This window comes from Eleginops maclovinus, chromosome 23, assembly GCF_036324505.1.
Source record: "Eleginops maclovinus isolate JMC-PN-2008 ecotype Puerto Natales chromosome 23, JC_Emac_rtc_rv5, whole genome shotgun sequence".
NCBI lineage: Eukaryota > Metazoa > Chordata > Actinopteri > Perciformes > Eleginopidae > Eleginops > Eleginops maclovinus.
Window position 1 is genome coordinate 21,158,413 of NC_086371.1, and position 24,881 is coordinate 21,183,293.

A 24,881-nucleotide genomic window follows, 5' to 3' on the forward strand; every position below is an offset into this window, starting at 1 on the left:
ATAGATAGATAGATAGATAGATAGATAGATAGATAGATAGATAGATAGATAGATAGATAGATGGGTAGTATTTGTGTTTGTATAGTATAGGTGTGTGTATGAATGCATAAGTATACAATTAACCACATTCATTCATTCATGGTTAGAATACGTTGTTGCCCGTTGTTAAATCATTTCTGGAAAATGCAGGTGTAAAGTTTGAACCATGTGTTCTTCATTATAGATACAAAGTTTATAAATTAACATATATAATTCAACTTTGATTCTGAGAGTTCGTTCATGTTTACTTTTTGTTTAGTTCTTATACGTATTGTTACATTGATTGACGTAAAAGTTATTTAATAAATTACTAAAGTAAAGGAAGACGGTTGATGTCTTCCTTTATAGAGTGCAGAGTGAGACCTCATGTCATCTTCCATCTTTAACCTACAGCAGTGTCAGGTTGGGGGGGGGGAAACACAACAGCGGTGTGGTATTAAAATGATTGACACATCCTTTAACTAATATGATTAGCGCATTGGGGCGGGGCGACTGCTGAGTGGACCAATTAAAACATTTAACGCGATAATAAGGAAGTTATCTAAAGTAAAGACGGACACGCTCATCTGTTTATACACCAGTGTGGTGGGAAGACGATCGAAACTGAGAAGTGATGCGAGATTAACTTCTGAAAAAACTATTTTTGACAGATATCGTGTCGTTAGTCCTCTACCCCAACCAAAATGTACAGATGTTTCCAAACATGGCTTCTTCTGCTGGGTTTTCACACACTGACAGTCGCTGTTTTGACAAGACGAGGTAACGTTTCAGTTTGTACTAAGAACATGTTGAATTCTAGCAAAATTATATTTTATATGATGGCTAAATTCGCTCAATAACGCATAGACAAATCATCACCATGTTCTATGCAGGCAGATTTGTTTAAATTGTGTGTGTTTTACTGTCAGTTTGTGTAATCTCAGTAAGTAGCTCACATTAGCGGTGACTGTGTGGTTAATAGGGTTGTTTATTGTGTGTAACTGGGCTAATCTTAATTAAAGTAATTTAGTTTAGTCGTGAAGTTTCCTTTGTTCATAAGTTTAGTTGAAGGGAAAGTCTCTGTTTAATTTATTTTTGTGCTAGGCTAAGTCACGTTTAGTATTTAGTATTAGTTCTTATATGATTTAATTCCTACCTGCCATTAAGTTCTTATTGGCAGTATACTTAAAAAATGCCTGAAATCCATATGTGTATTTTAAAGCTTTAAATAATGAAATACATGAATTAATTGTGGTGGTTTTTGGTTTTCAGGGAAGAGAAATGTCCTTTTCATTGTTGCAGATGATTTGCGGACATCATTAGGCTGCTATGGCGACTCTCTCGTAAAATCACCAAACATTGATCAGCTGGCATCCAAAAGCCAGGTTTTTCTCAATGCATATGCACAGGTCAGTTGGTGTTGTGTATGTTTAATGTCCAATATGTATAACCCCATGTACATCTTCTTTTAAAAGCTGTGTTTTCCTCTTTTAGCAATCTGTGTGCGCTCCCAGTCGTACTTCCATATTGACGAGTCGAAGACCGGACACCACCAGGCTCTATGACTTCAAGTCATACTGGAGAGTCCATTCTGGAAACTACACCACCATGCCACAGTACTTTAAATCTAAAGGCTACTTAACCATGTCTGTGGGCAAGGTATTTCATCCAGGTAAGATTATTCATTCATTTCACTTGGATAGAATTATAACAACTTTATAGGAATTGATTGATACAGAAATCTGCACTGACTCATGGTGACCACCAAAACTGGTGTAAAAAGAGCAGATGTATCTAAACATCTATCGTGATTTTTGGGGTTTTCCATTTCCTGTGGTGTGTTTTTATATAGTTTTTTTTCTGCATGTAAATGGTGTGTAAGGCTAAAATCCCAAAGTTTCCTCCAGAGAGTTCCTATTTTTTCAATATTGACCGCCTCGCTGCACATTATCCCTTGCATAAAAAATAGTCCCACTCTTCGTTAGAGCTGATTGTTTTCCATTTCATCTTGTGTTGTGCCACCTTTTGATTTTTTTTTGCGGCAATAATATTTCCCCGAAAAATAGTCTTTGCAATCTATTGATTTAATGTAATCTAATAGAACAACGTAAATTAAATGGGTCACCATTAATTAAGTTTTACAAAGCTTTTGTTGCACAATGAATTTTGGTTTGCTACCTGGACTTGATTATTTATTTTTTTAAACAGAAAATCTTCAAGTATTTACATTTTCTTTGTTTTCATTCTTTAGGTATTGCTTCTAACCACTCGGATGACTACCCCTACAGCTGGTCAATCCCTGCCTACCATCCAGCTTCATTTACATATGAGAAAAAAAAGGTTTGTGAAAAGAAAAACTGGTTAAAAAGTCAAATTGACACACATGCGATTAAGTCAGTTATGTGTCTGACTTGGTACTCATTAGAATGGTAATGGAACAAAACATTTCATCATATCAGTAATTTATGCACCATCTTTGGTTACCGTAAGGTTAATCTAAAGAGGTTGGGGTCAGATACTGAGAAACCCTTCATCACCCAACCTAGGCAATACTTTCTACTAACGGCTATATCATTTTTATCTTCATTTTATTTATCATTGTGGTAAAAACCGGAGTACCCGGAGTAAAAATCCAGATGTTGGCACAGGAGGAAGACAGGGTTTTCAATTGCAATCAAAATGATTCAACCCCCATTGCACATTAGGTTTATTGGCTAAATATACATCAGCTTTGAAATTGTATATTTTGCCAATAAACCTAATGTGCGATGGGGGTTGAATACATTTGATTACAACTATCTCCTTGGACGTCGGAAAAGGGAATCCACTTCATCTTTCCCTCGCTGGAGATTGTGGTCATGCTGCCTGCTTTTTGTTGCCGTCATCCAAATGACCCCTGGTCTTTCACAGATCTCAGGAGTCAAAAATCTTCGTCATTCTTCTTTTCATCGTTTGAGTCTTCCTGACTGGTGACGGTTTCTTGAGCCTTTATTGTTGGTGATGACGTTTCCTGAATTGTCATCGCTGGAATTTGCAGTGTGGTTTTCTCTCCTGAAGCCAGTTGGTGATGGTGGTCCGTCAGAATGGAAGGTAGTGGTTGGCGATTTCTGCTGTGGTTTAGGAACTACCCTCTGGGTCTCAAAATAATAAAAAGGCTCCTCATCACCCGCATTTGGGATGTGTGACTCATCATCAAAAGAGCCAGTATCTATTAGCTCATTCCAGGAAGTGCTGGATGGCTCTCTCAGCAGGCCAATCCAGCAAGGTGGAGGTGGTGGTGATCGTGGTAGAATGAACCTGGTTTCTGTGTTGTTAACAAGACCCTCATGGTCTAGATTGACAACACCAGCATTCCTGGATGGCTCTCTAAGAAAGCTAATCTTGCGAGGTGGTGGAAGACTGAATATAGTTCCTGAAGAGTTTCTGTCGGATCTAAAACACCCAACACATGAACCGAAATCACTGACAGTCTTAGGTGGTTCGGTCTGAAAGCTAGTCCCGCCAGGTGTCATTGGATGAACATGGCTTTGTTCTTTGGGCTGTGTGTCATCAGGGCTAATCTTGCGAGGTGGTGGTCGAGGTGGAAGAACAAATACTGGTGCTGTAGGTTGTCTTTCAGAAATGAAATCAACGGCCCTTAAAGCCCTGCTCGTCCTGCAAGCTTTATCTGGAGTTTCAGGGTCGCTGAGAGGATAATTAACTGTATCCGCTAGGGTGCAGACAGCCATCAACTCAAATGCATTCACTGCATAAGGGTTGAAAGCCTTATTCTCCTCAAGGTTTTCCATAGTGATGAAGGGGTGCCTAAGTGCTTTGTTGGGGGTGATTCTTGACCCAGCCTCTGGATTGAGCAGCCAACTTAAAAGGTCTGAAAATGACTTCCTGTCGTTATATGCAACAATGTCATCTCCGTATGAGAAAAGCATTACTGCATCCTTCAGATTTTCAAAGGAATCAAAATAATTGCCTTTTGTGTCGAGAAATTCACCTGTTGTGAAACTGTAATCTTCTGGCGACTTTAACTTCCATGTCGGACCATTTTGGCCGTATACCCGGTCAAAATACTTTCCGATGAACATGGCATTATTGAGAAGATGGTCTCTTGGCTGGCCAACTAGATGGCAATTACCTTTGATTGTGTTGTAAGTTGAGCGTCCAGGGAAAAGACACTTTTGAAAATACATTTCCCCCAGAATGCATCCCAGTCCCCACATGTCAATGGCTTCAGAAATGGGGAGGCCCAAGTTTACCTCTGGAGCTCTGTAAGGCACAGGCTGCATCAACATTCCTACTTTTGTTGCTGAGGCTGGGATGGCCAAACCAAAATCTATTAATTTAACCCTGAAGGGCTGATCCTGGTGATTGACAAGCATGACGTTATCAGCTTTCAGGTCTGTATGAATTACACCAAGTCCCTTCAGGGCCTCAAATGCTACAAGTAGTTGCTGGGCGATAGGGCGGATTTCATTGAGGTGAAATGGCTTTCCTTTTCTCTCATCCATAAGGTCCCAGATGCTCCTATCTAGCATTTCAAAGGCCAGGCAAGACATGTCTTCAAACATGAAATTTTCAATGAACCTTACTAGATTGTTCTTTTCTGGATCAAGTGCCTTGATTGTTTTAAGCATATCCACTTCTCTGATGAGGTCTTTGTTGTTTTTAAGGATTTTGATGGCCGTTGTCTCAGATGTGTTTAGGTCTACACAATGAGCCACTTTTCCAAAACAGCCTTCTCCAATATATTTCAACGGGATATAGCGTGTGGACTCGCTGGTGAGTATGTTGTAGTTTACTTCCTCAAATGTTACAGGCACCAGCAAGTCATCTGATGTTATGACAGGCTGTCTGGTGCAGACATCCATCAACTCAAATGCATTCACTGCATAAGGGTTGAAAGCCTTATTCTCCTCAAGGTTTTCCATAGTGATGAAGGGGTGCCTAAGTGCTTTGTTGGGGGTGATTCTTGACCCAGCCTCTGGATTGAGCAGCCAACTTAAAAGGTCTGAAAATGACATCCTGTCGTTATATGCAACAATGTCATCTCCGAATGAGAAAAGCATTACTGCATCCTTCAGATTTTCAAAGGAATCAAAATAATTGCCTTTTGTGTCGAGAAATTCACCGGTTGTGAAACTGTAATCTTCTGGCGACTTTAGCTTCCATGTCGGACCATTTTGGCCGTATACCCGGTCAAAATACTTTCCGATGAACATGGCATTATTGAGAAGATGGTCTCTTGGCTGGCCAACTAGATGGCAATTACCTTTGATTGTGTTGTAAGTTGAGCGTCCAGGGAAAAGACACTTTTGAAAATACATTTCCCCCAGAATGCATCCCAGTCCCCACATGTCAACGGCTTCAGAAATGGGGAGGCCCAAGTTTACCTCTGGAGCTCTGTAAGGCACAGGCTGCATCAACATTCCTACTTTTGTTGCTGAGGCTGGGATGGCCAAACCAAAATCTATTAATTTAACCCTGAAGGGCTGATCCTGGTGATTGACAAGCATGACGTTATCAGCTTTCAGGTCTGTATGAATTACACCAAGTCCCTTCAGGGCCTCAAATGCTACAAGTAGTTGCTGGGCGATAGGGCGGATTTCATTGAGGTGAAATGGCTTTCCTTTTCTCTCATCCATAAGGTCCCAGATGCTCCTATCTAGCATTTCAAAGGCCAGGCAAGACATGTCTTCAAACATGAAATTTTCAATGAACCTTACTAGATTGTTCTTTTCTGGATCAAGTGCCTTGATTGTTTTAAGCATATCCACTTCTCTGATGAGGTCTTTGTTGTTTTTAAGGATTTTGATGGCCGTTGTCTCAGATGTGTTTAGGTCTACACAATGAGCCACTTTTCCAAAACAGCCTTCTCCAATATATTTCAACGGGATATAGCGTGTGGACTCGCTGGTGAGTATGTTGTAGTTTACTTCCTCAAATGTTGCAGGCACCAGCACGTCATCTGATGTTATGACAGGCATTGTTACCGAGAAATGAAAAACAATTCAAATCCTAAAATGCTGTCTAAGCAGAGTCAAACTGAAGTCGATCTATCTCCTTCCAGACTGAAATTCGAAAGAAGTGAACCTTCAAACTCACTTACTCTTGAAAACTCTTGTGGGGCAGCTGATGACATCATAGAACCTCAAAGCCACTCATCTCGTTACTATGACGATGGAACTCAACCGTTGGAATACAATGTACATCAAAGCAACTTTATTGCAACTTTATTGCTTTGATGTACAAAACTGTTTTTTTCTGTTTTTTCTTTTTGTATTATTGTCTTATAAGTCCCTATATCTGGGCAAAAGACAAGGGAAGGCACACAAATACAAAACATTAATGTTTTATTAAGAAAAGTTTAATATTAGGAATTAACAATACTTTGCAAGAGGGTGACATTTGAAAATGATTGATTTAATGTCTCTTATCATGTCTTCCCAGTAAGAAGAGATTTTGTGGTACCCCAAAAAACAACAGAACATGTTCTCCAACATTTTAGAATTTAGAAATTATTTGCTGTGTATGATTCAATAATAATGATAAAAACTCACCTCTTCAGAACTGCATTTAATGTGTAATTGATATTGTGTGTTTGTATTCAGGGTTTTCTTCATGAATTTTAACCAGACAGCGTAAGCTGAATTTTGAAAATAACATTACCTCTTATCAGGAACTATTCATGAACAGCACTTACAATACAAATTTGTACATAAACCTTGTTTACAGATGTGTAAAGGAGAGGATGGGAAACTCCACGCCAACTTACTGTGTGCAGTTAACGTCACACAGCAGCCTGGGGAAACCCTACCCGACATGGAGAGCACAGACGAGGCCGTGCGGCTCCTGAAGAGTCGGGCCAACGATGATAATCCTTTCTTCTTGGCTGTGGGCTTTCACAAACCACACATCCCCTTTAGGATACCACAGGTACATGACTTCATATTGACTTCTGTAAGACCCTCTGTTCACTGATAGAGATATAACGTGAATAATGGCTTATGAGACCCGATTGTGTTTTCTCTTTCTTCTAGCGTGTTGTACTGTATATGTTTTTGTGCGTGTTAATGGAGAGTTTCTCTCAAATCACAAATGATGTGATTTGAATTGGCTGGTGAGTTTTCATTTTACATGGCTCATTGGAGTGTAAAAACAATGCATGGAGAATTATTCTCCTGTCAGCTGATCCCATGCTGTAGATGTGTAAACGGCTACAGCATGGGATCATTTCTTGCAATTACAGCCGATGATGGAACAGAGGCCTGTGCTTCCTTGTCAGTGGGTGTTTGGTTGGAAATAAAATAGTTCTTAAGTCTGGATTATTGTAGTTAATAGGAAAGAGACACTGCGGTTGACAATGGATTTTGATACAAAACGATTTTAATGAATTTATTGTTCTCGTAAGGAGACTTGTTTTGGACTCGGTCCAACAGTTCAACAACAGATACAAAATCCTACTTACTACACAATAAAAGAACATAACATGTTAACATATACAGTGGGGCAAAAAAGTATTTAGTCAGCCACCAATTGTGCAAGTTCTCCCATTTAAAAAGATGAGAGAGGCCTGTAATTTGCATCATAGGTATACTTCAACTATGAGAGACAGAATGAGAAAAAAAAATCCAGGAAATCACATTGTAGGATTTTTAATGGATTAATTGGTAAATTCCTCGGTAAAATAAGTATTTGGTCACCTACAAACAAGCAAGATTTCTGGCTCTCACAGACCTGTAAGAGGCTCCTCTGTCCTCCACTCGTTACCTGTATTAATGGCACCTTTTTGAACTCGTTATCAGTATAAAAGACACCTGTCCACAACCTCAAACAGTCATACTCCAAACTCCACTATGGCCAAGACCAAAGAGCTGTCAAAGGAGACCAGAGACAAAATTGTAGACCTGCACCAGGCTGGGAAAACTGAATCTGCAATAGGTAAGCAGCTTGGTGTGAAGAAATCAACTGTGGGGGCAATTATTAGAAAATGGAAGACATACAAGACCACTGCTAATCTCCCTCGATCTGGGGCTCCACGCAAGATCTCACCCCGTGGGGTCAAAATGATCACAAGAACGGTGAGCAAAAATCCCAGAACCACACGGGGGGACCTAGTGAATGACCTGCAGAGAGCTGGGACCAAAGTAACAGAGGCTACCATCAGTAACACACTACGCCGCCAGGGACTTAAATCCTGCAGTTCCAGACGTGTCCCCCTGCTTAAGCCAGTACATGTCCAGGCCCGTCTGAAGTTTGCTAGAGGGCATTTGGATGATCCAGAAGAGGATTGGGAGAATGTCATATGGTCAGATGAAACCAAAATAGAACTTTTTGGTAAAAACTCAACTGGTCGTGTTTGGAGGAGAAAGAATGCAGAGTTGCATCCAAAGAACACCATACCTACTGTGAAGCATGGGGTGGAAACATCATGCTTTGGGGCTGTTTTTCTGCAAAGGGACCAGGACGACTGATCCGTGTAAAGGAAAGAATGAATCGGGCCATGTATCGTGAGATTTTGAGTGAAAACCTCCTTCCATCAGCAAGGGCACTGAAGATGAAGCGTGGCTGGGTCTTTCAGCTTGACAATGATCCCAAACACACCGCCAGGGCAACGAAGGAGTGGCTTCGTAAGAAGCATTTCAAGGTCCTGGAGTGGCCTAGCAAGTCTCCAGATCTCAACCCCATAGAAAATTTTTGGAGGGAGTTGAAAGTCCGTGTTGCCCAGCGACAGCCCCAAAACATCACTGCTTTAGAGGAGATCTGCATGGAGGAATGGGCCAAAATACCAGCAACAGTGTGTGAAAACCTGGTGAAGACTGACAGAAAACGTTTGACCTCTGTCATTGCCAACAAAGGGTATATAACAAAGTATTGAGATGAACTTTTGTTATTGACCAAATACTTATTTTCCACAATCATTTGAAAATAAATTCATTAAAAATCCTACAATGTGATTTCCTGGATTTTTTTTCTCATTCTGTCTCTCATAGTTGAAGTGTACCTATGATAAAAATTACAGGCCTCTCTCATCTTTTTAAATGGGAGAACTTGCACAATTGGTGGCTGACTAAATACTTTTTTGCCCCACTGTACATAGTTTTAACATACTCAGACAAGATTCAACAATTTTTGTTGGCACTTTGAACAATACGAGAATAGCTCTGCATGCATCTATTCTTCTGGTGGAATCTCGGTAACCCTCTCATATGAATAGGGAGATTCACTCACTGGAATGAGCTATACAATTCCCTTACCACTAAGGCACTATAGGGACTTGTTGAGTGGAAAAGTGAGTGGTCATTATCCTGCTGCAAGACGCAGTTTGCTTCACCATAAGCTGGAGAACCATGACTCTCACAAGACCGATGTCTGAGCACATGATGGCAGAGACTGAATGACGGTGTTTACAGGGAGAAGAGAGCATGTGGAGAACAGTATGGATAAAGTGGGAAACAAGTTCCTTGTGGTACACTGGTAGCTTGTGTGGAAAAGGGAACACACGATAAAGAGGCCCTATTGTGCTTTTTGGGGTTTTCTTCTTCCTGTGGTGTGTTATTTTTTTGTGGCATGTTCTATAATGGCGCTTGAATTGGCTAGCGCTCCAACACATTGTACGTCATAGACTAAGGGGCGGGACATCTCTAAGCAGTTAACAAATCACAACAGAGCCGGCCAGCTAACCAATCAGAGCTGACTGGGCTCTGGTTTCAGACGCACGGTGAAAAGAGGTGCTGCAGCACAGGCAGTATGAGAAAAATAAAGAGCTTTTTGAACATTAAAGCATGGAGACATGTCCCTGGAGAGGAACAAAATACAGATATGAAAGTATATCCTCTTTCGGCAGCCTTAAGTTTGACGTGTTTGTAGTGGAGCTGTACTGTAGGTGTACAAAAACAGGGAAAAGAGTAAAAAGAAGGAACCTCTGAAAAATAACACGAGAGATACTCACTATGTGAAGTGAATTCAAAGAGGACTGATCTAGATGTATGGGAGATGCAATTCGGTTTGAAGGAAGAGCAGAGCATGATGAAGTGGATGTTGAATGAGGGCGGAGACAGACTGAACAGAGACGAATGTCAGCATGTCGAAGAGGTTTCTCATAAAGTGTAAGTTGAGAGATGAAAAGAGGAAAAGGTCAAGCCAGCTTTCCGTCAGCATGTGATCTATGTGCCATGTGAATCACCCAGTGTTGTCTGGAAACGCACAGCAATCTCAGTCAGATTGAAAATAACTTCTGCAAAAACTGCAGTTTCTACAAAGATGAAAGTCAGTGACGCTAAAAACATCTTGTAACATCCGTATTTTCACAAATATGGGATGCTGTTCATTTCTTTTGCATTGTCGTTGAGCTTGGGAAATTACATTGAAGCAAAAAACATGTGTATAAACAATTGCAAAAATGAGGCACAAACTAGAGACTGTGAAGCATAAAGTCCAATGTCCAGCCAATCATTTAGTTAAATAATGTACTTTGTTTTAGTTGTATCCCTTTTGAGGATCAAACATTACAAATAACAATGGCTTTACCTCCTCTCTTCACTGTTTTAAATAAATAAATGCCTGTCCAGTGCCTGAAAACTCTTCCACCTTTCTCCAATAAATATCAAATTACTCATTGCACAGAGACATAATCAACTATTCTACTGAACTAAAATGTCAATATCTCCATTTAATCTATACAAAGTGGCAATAAAATAAAGATTTAGCAATTTGAAAAATACAAAACAATGGATATCTATCATATTGTGAATCATGCTGTTATTTGAACGATGTAGTTTTTGTTCCTGGCTTTATTTACCTTTCTGTTATGTATTACAGGAGTACCTGAGTCTGTATCCCATAGAGAAAATGACTTTGGTCCCTGACCCCGATGTCCCTAAGCTCCTCCCACCTGTTGCCTACAACCCCTGGACAGATGTGAGGAGGAGGGACGATGTCCAGAAACTCAACATTAGCTTCCCCTATGGACCCATCCCTAAAGACTTTCAGGTTTGAACACTTTTAGAATTGTTTTAATTTAAATTCCCTATAGCAATGCATCATTTGTCCATATTATGTGGTCTCTTTTTATCCAAGTCACTAAAACAGACGATCTGCGTAAACACTTGTGTCTTTGTTCTCCAAATGTGGATGTTTATTAAAAAATCTTAATATTAAAATCCCCAAACACCTGTCTTCCAGCTGGGTATCCGGCAGCACTATTACGCCGCCGTGTCGTACATGGACGCTCAGGTTGGGCGGCTGCTCAGCGCTCTCGATGAGCTGCGTCTCTCCGACAGCACTCTGGTGGTGTTCACCTCGGATCACGGTGAGAACTTAGAGGTTCATTTTTTTATTATTCCTGGTCAAAACACTGACATGTTTCTTCGTTCTTTTTTGTAGCGTAAATAGTTCTTATGTGAGTCACCATTGCACATTATTTAGGATGTTTATTTTACAGCTAGCAGAGAACTAGCTCACCATAGTTTTGTTTGTTTCCCTATTAACCAGATTTCATCTGTTTTTTTCCCCCTTTTTTTAAATACAATTTCTACAAATGTGTTTAAACACAACCTCATTGTATTTAAAAAAAACTGCAACTTACATGTTTAATGTTTGTATATCATATCCAGGTTGTGTGTAAACAGTATCTCACAAAAGTGAGTACACCCCTCACATTTTTGTAAATATGTTATTATATCTTTCCATGGGACAACACTGAAGATATGAGACTTTGATACAATGTAAAGTAGTCAGAGTACAGCTTGTATAACAGTGTACATTTGCTCTGCCCTCAAAATAACTCAACACTGTGACGGAGCGGCTCTGTCACTGACCGGCTCTGTCACATGCTGACACATTCCCTGTTCCCTTCCGTTCTTGCATGTTGGTTGACAAACCTCACTATTATAACTGTTTTCTCCTCTGTGTTAGTAGCGCGACCATGGGTGCACACTTGGCCGTTCTCGTTGCATTTAATCATACATTTACACAAACCTGATTTTAGACGGACATTTCCTGAAGTGTGGGAGGCATATGCACCACCGTCTCCTCTTCCGGCAAGAGTGGCTGGCAAGACGGGGCGCACCATTTCTCCCGTTTAAGTAGTGAATTCTCGCGCGCTTGCGAGATGAATCTATTGGTGGTATGTGAAAGTTAAGCCCAGTGGGAGGGGCTATACAGTTAAAAGGGGCTGTTTTGGCCTGGGATGACGGGTTCAGTCTGGGGAAGCTACAGAGCAGGTAGCACCTGTAAGACCCAGTGAGAGTTGTTTTAAGAGTTATTGTATGTCAGAGTTATTGTATGTCAGAGTTATTGTATGTCAGAGTTATTGTATGTCAGAGTTATTGTATGTCAGAGTTATTGAGGAACTCCATTTGTTGTGAATATTTGTGTTACATGGTAAACTATTTATGTTTCCAGTCTTTTTCCACTATTTTCATTTTGTTGTAAATAGTTGTTTTTCACTTTGGGAGACCGGCAAAATAAAGTAACATCACTACTTCTCCGACTATGCCTGTGTTTGTGGAGGTATGAAATAGAACCCCGCTACAAACACACAGCCATTAATGTCTAAACCGCTGGCAGCAAAAGTGAGTACACCCCTAAGTGAAAATGGCCAAATTGTGCTCAATTAGCCATTTTCTCTCCCCGGTGTCATGTGACTCGTTAGTGTTACAAGGTCGCAGGTGTGAATGGGGAGCAGGTGTGTTAAATTTGGAGTTATCACTCACACTCTCTCATACTGGTCACTGGAAGTTCAACATGGCACCTCATGGCAAAGAACTCTCTGAGGATGTGAAAAAAAGAAGTGTTGCTCTACATAAAGATGGCCTAGGCTATAAGAAGATTGCCAACACCCTGAAACTGAGCTTCAGCACGGTGGCCAACACCATACAGCGGTTTAACAGGACAAGTTCCACTCAGAACAGGCCTCGCCATGATTGACCAAAGAGGTTGAGTGCACGTGCTCAGCGTCATATCCAGAGGTTGTCTCTTGAAAATAGACGTACGACTGCTGCCAGCATTGCTGCAGAGGTTAAAGGGGTTGGGGGTCAATCTGTCAGTGCTCAGACCGTACGCCGCAACCTGTATCAAATTGGTCTGCATGGCTTTCGTCCCAGAAAGAAGCCTCTTCTAAAGATGATGCACAAGAAAGCCCACAAACAGTTTGCTGAAGACAAGCAGACTAAGGACATGGATTACTGGAACCATGTCCTGTGGTCTGATTTGGTTCAGATGGTGTCAAGCGTGTGTGGCAGAGACCAGGTGAGGAGTACAAAGATAAGTGTGTCTTGCCTACAGTCAAGCATGGTGGTGGGAGTGTCATGGTTTGGGGCTGCATGAGTGCTGCCGGCTGTGGGGTGCTGCAGTTCACTGAGGGAACCATGAATGCCAACATGTACTGTAACAGACTGAAGCAGAGCTTGATCCCCTCCCTACAGAAACTGGGCCGCAGGGCAGTATTCCAACATGATAATGACCCCAAACACACCTCCAAGATAACCACTGCCTTGCTAAAGAAACTGAGGGTAAAGATGATGGACTGGCCAAGCATGTCTCCAGACCTAAACCCGATTGAGCATCTGTGGGGCATCCTCAAACGGAAGGTGGAGGAGCGCAAGGTCTCTAACATCCACCAGCCCCGTGATGTCATCATGGAGGAGTGGAAGAGGATTCCAGTGGCAACCTGTGAAGCTCTACTGAACTCTATGCTCAAGAGAGTTAAGGCAGTTCTGGAAAATAATGGTGGCCACACAAAATATTGAGACTTTGGGCACAATTTGCCATTTTCACTTAGGGGTGTACTCACTTTTGTTGCCAGCGGTTTAGACATTAATGGCTGTGTGTTGAGTTATATTGAGGGCACAGCAAATTTACACTGTTATACAAGCTGTACACTGACTACTTTACATTGTATCAAAGTCTCATATCTTCAGTGTTGTCCCATGAAAAGATATAATAACATATTTACAAAAATGTGAGGGGGGTACACACTTTTGTGAAATACTGTAAATATTGATATAGTAGGAAGTTAGTCCGTTACTGTGTATTGTTATTTTGAGTCGTTTATAGATATTTAAACTGATGATAGATACATATTAGCGACTATACTCCTGAAAATGAAAATCACTAAGAGGCTAAACTTGGCTCCTAGCTGTGATACCTTTCAAAATAAAAGTCTGTTTTCAGTTTAGACAAATAAAATACACAAACAATAACCGAGCCAGCTCACCCTCTGTCATACAAACCCTGACAAACAGGTGGACTAAATACCAATAAACCACACATGTGACTATTACCTGAAATAATAATTAAATACAAATGATGTACAAATAATGATAATAGTAGCAAAAATGAATTTAGGCTAAATAAGCATTTTGGCTCCTAAAATAAATATTGACCGTTTATGCTTGATTTGATTGTTTGTTTGTTTTTTCCTATTTTATTGTATTTTTAATTTATGTGCAATGCCTTGAAAACATGTAGGTGTGACCAAACATCTATCTAATTTGGGATGAATAAAGTAAATCTAATCTAAGTAAATATGGCAGATGTGTGCCGGTGTCTGTCTGGCCGCCAGATGGCAGTGTTGTGACGGCACATTGTGTTTCACCTCTTATCATTTCGCTGTACTCTTAAAAACCCAGCTCTTTATTGCCTTACCTCTTTCTCTTTTTTTAAAAAACTTTGTGACTTGGAAACCTAATTCCTTTTAATATCTCCTTCAGTGGAGGATGCTGGAGTGAATCCTTTTCATGACCGCTTGATTTATACGCTGTAAAACTCAATGAAATGCCATCATTTTCAAATATTAGATGGCTGGGAATCTAACAATGTGATTTTTATGCTGTAGATTAGCAGTCGTTTTAATACCAGTATAATCTGTCTTTTGTTGCAGGTTGGTCATTGGGAGAACACGGTGAATGGGCCAAATATTCAAACTTTGACGTGACGACACGCGTCCCCCTCATGTTCCATGTTCCTGGGGTCACCGCACGCCGTAACTGGCGTGGAGAGTCCACCTTTCCTTTTATTGACGCTTTCAACAAATCACAGCACAGCTTTAAGAGTAAGGCCCCTTCAGTTATAACTAATATTTTTGGTTCCTTTTAAAAACTTGTATTAATATGCCGACTTGACTTAAATGAAGTCTTTGATACACTTGGAGATCTCCCTAAAGTGTTTCGACAGGGATCCGCTTTGATATTTTCCCCTGGACAGTTTCTGCTTCAAGTGCAAATGCTGCAATGATGATGAAATGTAAGAGCAGGGCGTCTGGTGAATCTTTGACGATATCTTCATTTTAATTTGCCCTCAGTGTTTTTATTTTTAAGACGTTCACTAATTGGCTGACCTCTCTCTTCCAGATGACAAAGTGATTAAGAACGTGGTGGAGCTGGTGGATGTTTTTCCGACTATCTCCTACATGGCTGGCCTCAGAGCTCCTAAACCCTGCCCAGATGTTTCCTTTCAGGTATAAAGGGATGGAAATGAATGACTGTGTGTATTTGGTTTAGTAGTTTTTGCTTATTGCACTGAAAGCTATCATTATTCTTAAAATAAGATTTATGTTTCAGCCACAGTAGAACAGTTTGTTGTGCTGCCTTTTTTATTAGCAAAAGTGGCTCTATTTGAAGCAATGTCAGTCTATCGGTCTGTCCACCACTTTGTTCCAGACTAAAATATGTTACTCTAAATTACATACTCGGACGTACCAACATTTTTAGACAGTATTGCATAAAAATGTTGTCAATGTGGCTGAAAGGCCACCACTGCTGCAAGTTAAACTCAAATCTAAAATCAGTGGCCTTAGAGGCCCTATTCTGTTTTTTCTTGTAGTGTCAAACAGGTTTTTGTGCATGTAAATATTCTGCAAAGGCCAAAATCCATAAGTTCCTTCCAGAGGGAGTTTCTCTGCCAAACTCTCCCCCACCTGCCTTAAACTTCCATTACATAGTGACATCACTATGTAACACACGCACTTCTATAAGCTAGAGCTCCAACACATATTATGTGATAGGATAAGGGGCTTGACATCTCTAATGCCGCTTTTCCACCAACCCGGAGCTGGAGCCTATAAAGACCTGTTTTTTCGTGTTTCTACCGCAGCGGCGCCGGCTTTAAAGCGCAGAAAAACCGGATCATTCTGGCCCCACTCGGCTGTCCGGCAAGAACCAAATACGAACCAATACGTCACTCTTACTTCGGAGGGGGGAGATTAACCCGAGCAATAGCAGTTCATGGGTACAGCGAGTACAAGAAGTAACAAGCAGTATCGCTGAGCAAAGTGACTAGAACGCGACCACACACTTATAAAACACACACTTTATAAAGTCAGGCAGCACTAACCAGGCTCAGTGTGAGGCTGTTTGTTTTACCTTACTTTAATCACCATCCGTTCACTGTTATTGATCATTGTGAAGAGCAGGCAGACGTTCTCCTGTTGTTTTGTATTATTGCAGCTATCGGATGGAATCAATACATGGGCTACAAAGGTTGCCATCAGAAGTAAAATCATAAGGAAAACTACGCCAGTAAAATATGCCTGTAGAAAACGGCTTATGCCACAATAGGAGAGCAAAGTAGTCAAGATAGTTGGAGTAGCTTGCTATGCTAACATCACCTGTTTAATGCCAGTGACACTTTCATAACAGTGTTGTGTTGCCAAACAGCGTCAATTCAGACTGAAACACATTCACTTATGAGGAGGGGGGTATGCATCAGCTGCTTGTGTAACAGTCAGACAGTGAATATGAATCAGTCATAAGAGGGCACGTAAACGGTTACGTCATGACGCAAGCGATGACGCAATGACGCAGCTCCACTTGAGCTCCACTCGGCCTCTGAGCGGTGGAAACACAAGGGGTGCTACAGGCTAGAACCAGAGAAGCGCCAGAAAAGTAAAAGATCGGATCTTGAACGGGATCCGGTTTGGTGGAAAAGGGGCAAAAAACTGCTTAAGAGGTTAACTGGCACCTCTTCAGCACATCCTGGACCCTCCAGAGGTGTTCTTGAGCAAAGCACCAAACCCCCAACTTCTCCCTGGCGCTGGAACAGCGGCTGCCTGTTTGCTCTGACACCTCTCCACAACAATAGTGTATGTTTGTTTGTGTTTACATGTATTTAGACCTGTATACTAGGTGTATAGGTGCATTGTGAGTATTGTATGTTGTATAATAACAGAGAGAACAACTGAATTGAGCATATCTTGGAGGCCCCAATCCTAAACAAAGAATCCAACCTCTAGAAACAGAAAGTCCTTTCCCAGGCGTGCTTCAGTGCAAGGATTTGAATGGAAAGACTTTACTGTGAATGCATGTGTTTAGGAAGTAGTGAGCATACACCTGGATCAACGACACATGGAGGATTTGAAAAGTTGAATGAGAGTTTAAAAACATGTTTCCATAAGGTTTTGCTGCCACATGGCCAACTTTACTTCATCAAGACTTTAATCTTTAGATTCTTTGTTCACTTTTCGTTTCATTTATTCTTTGTAACCTTGGTTGAGGTTATCAACCTTTTTTTGGTGTATTTTAATCTGTCATTTCCTGCACACATTTTTTTCACAATATGCACCACAACAACAGACGGTTGAAATGGCCTTGTATGAACACTGCCAAACAGATTGAATGTAGAGAAGTAAACGGGCTCAAAGACGCCTGATGTGATCTAACGGCCTCTGACTGTTATTCCCTCTTCTCTTCGGTCTGTTTTCGTTGCGTTTAGGAAGAGTTGTGCACAGAAGGAGACAACCTGGCCTACACTTTCCGACACCCAGAGAGACGAGAGAATGAGGAGGCCGTGTCTTTCAGCCAGTACCCCCGACCTGCCGATACACCGCAGGTACCAGAAGGGAGCTTATAGAAAAAGCAAATGAAAAAGGAGCAAATTAAATAGCCGTTCACGAGCCGTTATAAAGGTTAAATCATTATTATTTTCCATCGTTCAGAAAGCAGGCGCATTCTGTAAATTAATGTCACACGGTTACTTTTAATGAAAGGATTTTGTAGATGCATTTAAAATTAGTGAAGGTCATGAGAGCTGTGTTGAACGAGCGTCGTTTCGCTCTCTGACCCCGCTGCATTGTGTGCTCGCTCTTACTGGAGCCGCCAGCACGGGATCTCTGAAAGAACAGATCCAGATGAGAGCGCTGCACCTGCTGCAGGTTAATCTCCGCACGGAGCCGCTTGGCAGCCTGACAGCAGCTCATCAACGGGCTCGCAGGATTTGCTGGCAGCAGCCATTAATGAGCACTGCAGAAAGTAGGGCCGGACCCCAAGTCTTATTTTATTTTGTATTGAGATGTTTTAATGATACTTCAAATGTCTTGTACCTGCATCTTTTTTTCAAATATCATCAAACTTAATTCTTCATTGGAATAAAGCGATAAATCACATTTTAAATGTAATTCAATTTGACTTTGTTTGGTAAATATAATGATATACTTATCAGTGAGGGGCTGAACATCAAACAATATGGAACGAACATGTTTTTAGAATTTCACTTTTTTTACATTTTGTAATATTATCCCCCCTTAGTTTTATGGATCTTTAATTTCAATTCACTAGTTTAATTACTTTCGGGTCCTTTTGAACATTGTTTTTATTCATTACATGTTTGTCTTAATTTAAGAAAACCTGCCATAAGATTTAAGGCATACAATAAGGTTTGGTTTTAATGACTTTTTATTGAATGTAAAAAATGTGTATTTGGAACCGAGCAAATGAATAAAAACTAAATCCTGCAGCCACCACAGGAATCTGATTCCACAAATGGTTTGTTGCTCATAATTATTATTGTTATTAGTGTGGCCTAATCTTCTGTAACTTTGCAGGAATACTGGGGGCATACAGGAAAAAAAGACATGCAAAAATGTGAAATAAGAATTTCAACGATATGAATGAAGTTCAAAAAAAGCCTGTGCAGTCCTCGCCAAATGTTCTGTTTTTTAATGCCTTCATATTTCCATGTTGTTCTTTCAGGAGAACTCTGACCTCCCTGACCTCAAAGACATAAAGATAATGGGCTACTCTCTGCGCACCTGGGACTACAGATACACTCTGTGGCTGGGATTCAACCCCAACACATTTCAGGTTGGTGTTCTATCTCTCTTACCAACGTTTTTCCCCTCCTCCGTGTAAACGTATCAGGTTCAGGCTAGGGAGTTGTGTATGTGTGACGGATCTGTCCATCTTGTCAGGCACAATAAACTGGAGACATGTTCCACATAGAGCCAGTGTGAATGAAAAGGCGAGTTTTCTGAGGACACCACCGTTCTTGTGCGTTTGGAGTTTAAAATGTTTTGGCTGTCAGACGGAAACTATCAAAACAAAGATTGAAAAGCCGATATGTTTGATCAGATTAGTCGTGCCGACACATAGTTGGTTTCGGTGAGTGTTATACTTTGATCTGCATACACGGATCGTTTTCCTCACTCTACAGCTGTGAGTGGTGATAGTCATTCATACATTGCGAAAGCTACCATCTTCTGGTTGCTTTTTATTGTGGAAAGACGCTGTCAAACAAAAGTATGATAGCACAGAACTAAAATACAATCCCAGAGGGCAATGCTAGTCTGTCATACAACAGCTGTGATGAGCTGCTAAAATATGATATATGCGCTTTTATGAAACCTCGGGATCCGGCTTTCCCCAGCGCTTTTCTGCCAGAAAAAGACGCTAAGTGGACACAGAGCCTAACCAATTATATTTGTCTTACATCCATCTGCGTCTCCCCCCAGGTGAATGTCACAGACGTCCATGCTGGAGAGTTGTACATATTAGCGAGCGACCCCGGTCAGGATGACAACGTCTACAGTGACTCTGACCACAGTGTGATGATGACAAAGATGGCCAGCCTGCCTCCTGTGAGTTCAATTCCTTTTTAAACTAAATGAAACTAATGTCCACGTATTTTGTTCAGTCATTTACTTCCTTGTGTTCTGACTTGTGTCTAGACCATGAGTCTGCAGATGAGGATGAAGCTGCAGCTCCTCTACCTCTCAGCAGGGAGGAAGAGGAAGGTGTGATGGCGAGAATACAAACAACAGATGGACGCACGGAGACGAGCACAAAGGGAACATGGATGGATGAAAAACATCTTGAAAGGGAGAATGAATTATATATTCATTTTTATTTAAGGCATTGATTTAGTGTTATCTGGTTCCAGGATTAATCTCTCAGGTTTAGTTCTTCAGGCTGAGGTTTCTTAGCTAAGAACTTGTTAGTCTGGAACATCCATATGTTCATGGACACGTCTTCTTCCTGCTGCTAAACACAACTTCCTGTGTCTTTATTCTTGGACTTCTTCACACCTGGCATTGAAGTCTGTATTTTCACAATGAGTCACTTGAGAAGGAAGTGTCATTCTGCTTTTGTATGACTCCACTTTCAGCAGCTCGTAGGCAGAGTTCTGATTATCTCTGCAATTAAAAAGTTTACATTTTTGGAAATAAGGAGCTCTGTCTGTATGCTAAATATAACGCTAGCTAGCAGGGATTAAGTTTAGCAGAAGGACTGGAATCGGGGAAACCGCTAGCCTGTTGAAGCGAATTTATTGACAAATGATATGTTTGTCCTTTTCATATGTGCACAAAGCAATAAAATGACGTGTTTTGGAAATGATGGCACTGAAAGCAACTATAGCAAGTCGTCTTTGTTAAGTAAAATTTAGCTTCCAGTTGTTATGCTGAGCTAAGTTAATTGGCATCTGTCGAATGTTTAGCGTACAGACATGAGAGTAATCTAGATTTTCTGATGTAAATCAAATATTATATTTCTCTAAAACTTTAACTACTCCTTTATTATACCTAAAGCTGACGTCCAACCAGGGAACTCTTTTTTTCCCTTAAGAGACACATCTGATTGGCTATGAGATAATTACATCAGATTTACAAGCTGTTTCTTGTCTTTTTTCTAAGGAAATATTGAGGAAACCTAAAGAATTATCCCCGTTTGATTAACAGCGACATCAGTTTCTCTTCTCTCTATTGATCTCCTCTGCCTCGGGTGTCATCTCCTCTCTTTGAAGTGCAACAGCTACAAGGGACTCGCTCGTTCTTGTACCGCGATGTTAAACTATATGACATTTCTATTTGCACTTGCAGCTATTTGCCTCCTTGTAAACAGTCAGTTCAGATCAATTTGTGGAGCCAAAATGAAGTGAGTAAAAGCCACCCATAATAATTCAATGCATATGAAACAGACTGGAGCTACGTTTTACTGCCGTTCCAACGCATGAGCAGTTTCGCACTGTGGCAATTCTAGCTGGAAGCAATTTCAGCTTGAATTTCAGGTCCAACAATGAATCGAGGGGATTCAATCTGTCAATTTTTATTGTAGGCTGCACCGGCTACGTGGTAATGGGATGCAGAGGAGTCATCAGTGTGGTTCTAACATGTGTTGACTTCATTGCAATTTTTACATACTGTACATAGTGTTTTTCTCAGTTGCTGCTTTCCTGTAACAATGGTGACAACAGTACTGAACTGTCCATACAGGTATACACTAACAATGGAGAAATGACCTTATCCTTGAGTTCAGTTGCATCAGAGCAGCTCCAGCTTTCTGAAGGGAAAATAAAAAATAAATGCTGCAGAAATAATTTAAATCTAAAGCTTGGCAAGGACACACTATTAATATATTTATGCTTGGTTTGATTAGTTTGTCAAATAAATAAGAAATATTTTCTACTGCAAAAGTTTTGACTTTTTTTTTGGTAACTTATGATCCTCCAGTGTGTTTGTGTTTGTATCCCTGTGTTTGTCCTGCAGATACTAAGCAGGCTGTACACACACACACACACACACACACACACACACACACACACACACACACACACACACACAATCACACAATCACACAATCACACACACTCCTGTTGTGTTGCATTTGTGCTCTCCCACAGCAGGCGTGTAAAGCTGCAGAGGGAGAGAGCTCCTCAGGGACCTCTCCAGTATATTCAGTGTTTTCTCTGCACCTCCCTCTGTCAATTCTCTCAGAGACGGAGCAGAGAGAATGCTTTGCTCTCTGGCGCTGGACGAATTTGGACCAAACTGATTTTTTTCCTAATTTGCGTTTGGTTTCCACAGTCAATCTGTCCGGGCTACACAAACGGTTAAATGCCTTGTAATTGCATTTTGAAATATAGTATAAATTCACTCTCATGCCTTTTGATTTTTTTACCATTTCAATTTCTGGGCAATCATGCGGAACGTGTGTGGGACTCGGCTAGAACCGAAGTCTGTACGCTGAAAATGAAAAGTCAAAAATATCGAGACCAGGGAAACGCTTCACATCTCTCCCCTGCCAATTTCTCCTCTCGTAATAATTTCTCCTCTTTCCTTCCATTTGGCTCTCCTGCTTCACACACATTTGTTTTTCCGCAAGGCAAGCATTTCTTTATGATATTGTTTTTGTCACTGTGGATTTGATCACTGTATTAGAATAACGAAGCTGTGCGAAAATTGCTAAAATTGAATCAACTGTTGCTTTTTTCTTTGGCCACTTGGGGGCAGCTGAAATGAGCTGTGACCATAACACAGACATATTACCTTTAAAAGTATCATAACACAAGTTCACCACTGTTCTAGGACAACGAGGAGATATTTTCATGAGTTATGCCACATTCTTACTACTTAGTTTCATGCTTTTCTTCCAGCCTTCATTTGGCGGAGGTGACCAAGCCAGGAGGAGCACTGGATTTCGAAGCAAATTTGACAGAGTAGCTCTGTCTGTCGCGTGATGGCTTAAACACTTTTTCCTATAAACATTGGGTACCTTTTAAGTTAAATAATAATGCTTTCAAACCATAAAACGGTCCTCAAATGGGTAAAAGTGCTCAAAGCCAAATTTAAGTGTAAGAATAAGTGTCGCTCCATTTATTTAAATAAGTCGAGGCGGAGCAGTTGGGAGTCATATTTTAAAAAACATATTTATCTTTGTGCACAACTGAACATCTTTCACAGGAATCAACAGGACAGGACCTGGCTCCGATGCACATGAAGGACCCCAACACTAATGCATAATCCAAATATTTTTAAGTCCTAAATCCACTCTCCTTTTAGCTCTCCAGCGACTCCTGAGGGAAATATCTGACTCTTCAGCTGTTAAATTCTCCAAAATGTTCTCTAGCTAGTTGCTAGTTTATATCCTTTTCAGCCAGAGTTGCAGATGCAGCTCTAAGTGCTTTTATCTACTCTGCCTGTATTCAGGTTGGCCCATCTTTCTGCCTCAGTGGTTTTATCAAATCAATATTTATTGTCACAAGCAGTGATCTCTGACCACGTTCAAATTGATCTAATGGCAATTACATTACTGTTTACCTGCTGGTTCCTCTCCCTCTGTTCCTCCACTGCTGCCCTCTCTTTTTCTCACTCTCATCGCCTATCAATATGTTTCATACACTAGTAATCGCATTACAGCTACAGGCTCATATTCTGGCAGGTCACGCTGCCTTTCTGTTAACGTTTCCGACATACACAATTACATTAGGGAGAGGGAGAGTGTGTAAAAAACGCTTAGCTCAGCTGCATCATGACTAGGTATGTCTCAAGGTTGTGTGTGCGCTTGAATCCAGGAATAGTAAACAAACTGTAGTATACTCTGCCTCCCAAGGACTTGAAGAAGGGGCTTCAGAGTATTTCTCGGAGGAGCGGGTATTCACCAGAGATTCTCTCCAAGGCTAAATTAATTTTTGGCTGTCTCCTTCCTTTGAGGCTTCTAAGCAGCTTACAGTATTTTATCTGGCCAGTTTTAAATCATAATAAAAGAGACATTGTAGGGAAAAAATAATATACTGCAGCTGGAAGTAAGTTCGATATAGCTGCTTATGCTCCACTATGTTCCTCAGCAGGTCATTAACTGTGTCTATGTGCTGTTGGTCGCTGAGCAGATAGAAATGGTATAATAGGTTTAGCAGATCTTTTACAATGAAAATGGCTGCATGCTGAGGTTCAAATTATCATTCTTATTTATGGTGTTTGGTACGCTATCATAATTCCCAGCATAGCATGGGTCTAATCAGACTAATAATTGTAAACCCTGAGTGTGTTTGTGCGCCATTGGGTGCATGAGAGAAGTTGACGTCAGTCATTGGTTTGTGGAAGAGAGTTTTGAAGCCTTGAGTTTGGATTTTCGGTTTTACCCGCTTTGTTTTATTGGTACCAGAGGTAACCGTATTTGGAAAGAGGAGCTGGAGAGGAGTGAGGCCTTGCCTTAATATACACAGTCAAAAGGCCTAGCGACGCCAGCTACCATTAGCATAGCAAACGCTTAATCGCTGTCTAACGCTAGCACTATCAAGCTTATGAAAGTGCATCAGTAATTCACATTAATTGGGCTAATACTTTTGACTAAGGATAAAAAGTCTTTAAAAAAGTATTTAATGCTAAAACATGTAGCTTGGAGTCTTTGACTACAGCTGATCACCGCGTTAGTAAAATCGCTTTAGCAACACCGATGTAGTGACTTGTCATAAACAGGGTAGCCAGGGACTTAAGCATAAGCTTGAACTTCACACTGTATTAAAGTAGACTTGACGCTAGCAACTAAGACCATGAAGTCTTTTGTAAAATATTTACTGTGGAAATAAATCAGGTGAGAGCTCGGATCATTTTCACATAGACTTCTATACAATTGGACTTCCTACAACCAGTGCAGTGGCAACCCTTTGGCCAGTAAAAATAATCCAGACACTTTAAACCAACTCACTGTATCTCAAGCTACACTTGTCTGACATGTTTTTGACTCCTCACAATAGAACCCCTGTTGGGAAAATCCAAGATGCATCACCTTTAATTGATTTTCTGTCATTTCGTCCTCTTCAGTAAGCCAATATGTCTAATCCCTGTAAACATGCCAGTGCTGCTCTGCTCCACGGTCCTTGCT

The 24,881-nt window shown here is 40.8% G+C and overlaps 1 protein-coding gene across 3 annotated transcripts; it reads left to right on the top strand.

Moving 5' to 3' along the window:
- The first annotated feature begins 583 nt into the window (after positions 1 to 583).
- ids (iduronate 2-sulfatase) lies at positions 584 to 20,633 on the top strand. Of its 3 annotated transcripts, none has more exons than XM_063876816.1 (13): positions 584 to 798; positions 1,291 to 1,427; positions 1,513 to 1,690; positions 2,270 to 2,358; positions 6,745 to 6,945; positions 10,831 to 11,001; positions 11,194 to 11,320; positions 14,894 to 15,064; positions 15,363 to 15,469; positions 17,722 to 17,838; positions 18,978 to 19,088; positions 19,736 to 19,861; positions 19,952 to 20,633. In XM_063876816.1, the coding sequence occupies exons 1-13, from the start codon at positions 723 to 725 to the stop codon at positions 20,021 to 20,023; spliced, it is 1,683 nt and encodes a 560-aa protein (XP_063732886.1). In that variant the 5' UTR covers positions 584 to 722; the 3' UTR covers positions 20,024 to 20,633. The 3 variants fall into 3 exon arrangements, with proteins under 3 accessions (XP_063732886.1, XP_063732887.1, XP_063732888.1); XM_063876817.1 differs by having other exon boundaries at positions 1,321 to 1,427; XM_063876818.1 differs by lacking the exons at positions 584 to 798; positions 1,291 to 1,427; positions 1,513 to 1,690; positions 2,270 to 2,358 and adding an exon at positions 5,960 to 6,215.
- Positions 20,634 to 24,881: the final 4,248 nt, after the last annotated feature.

Excerpts from the sequence above, each read along its gene's own strand:
- ids (XM_063876816.1), top strand. The coding sequence starts at position 723 with ATGTACAGATGTTTCCAAACATGGCTTCTTCTGCTGGGTTTTCACACA. Across the intron at positions 799-1,290 it reads CGCTGTTTTGACAAGACGAG|GGAAGAGAAATGTCCTTTTC; the intron begins GTAACGTTTCAG and ends TTTGGTTTTCAG. Across the intron at positions 2,359-6,744 it reads TTACATATGAGAAAAAAAAG|ATGTGTAAAGGAGAGGATGG; the intron begins GTTTGTGAAAAG and ends CCTTGTTTACAG.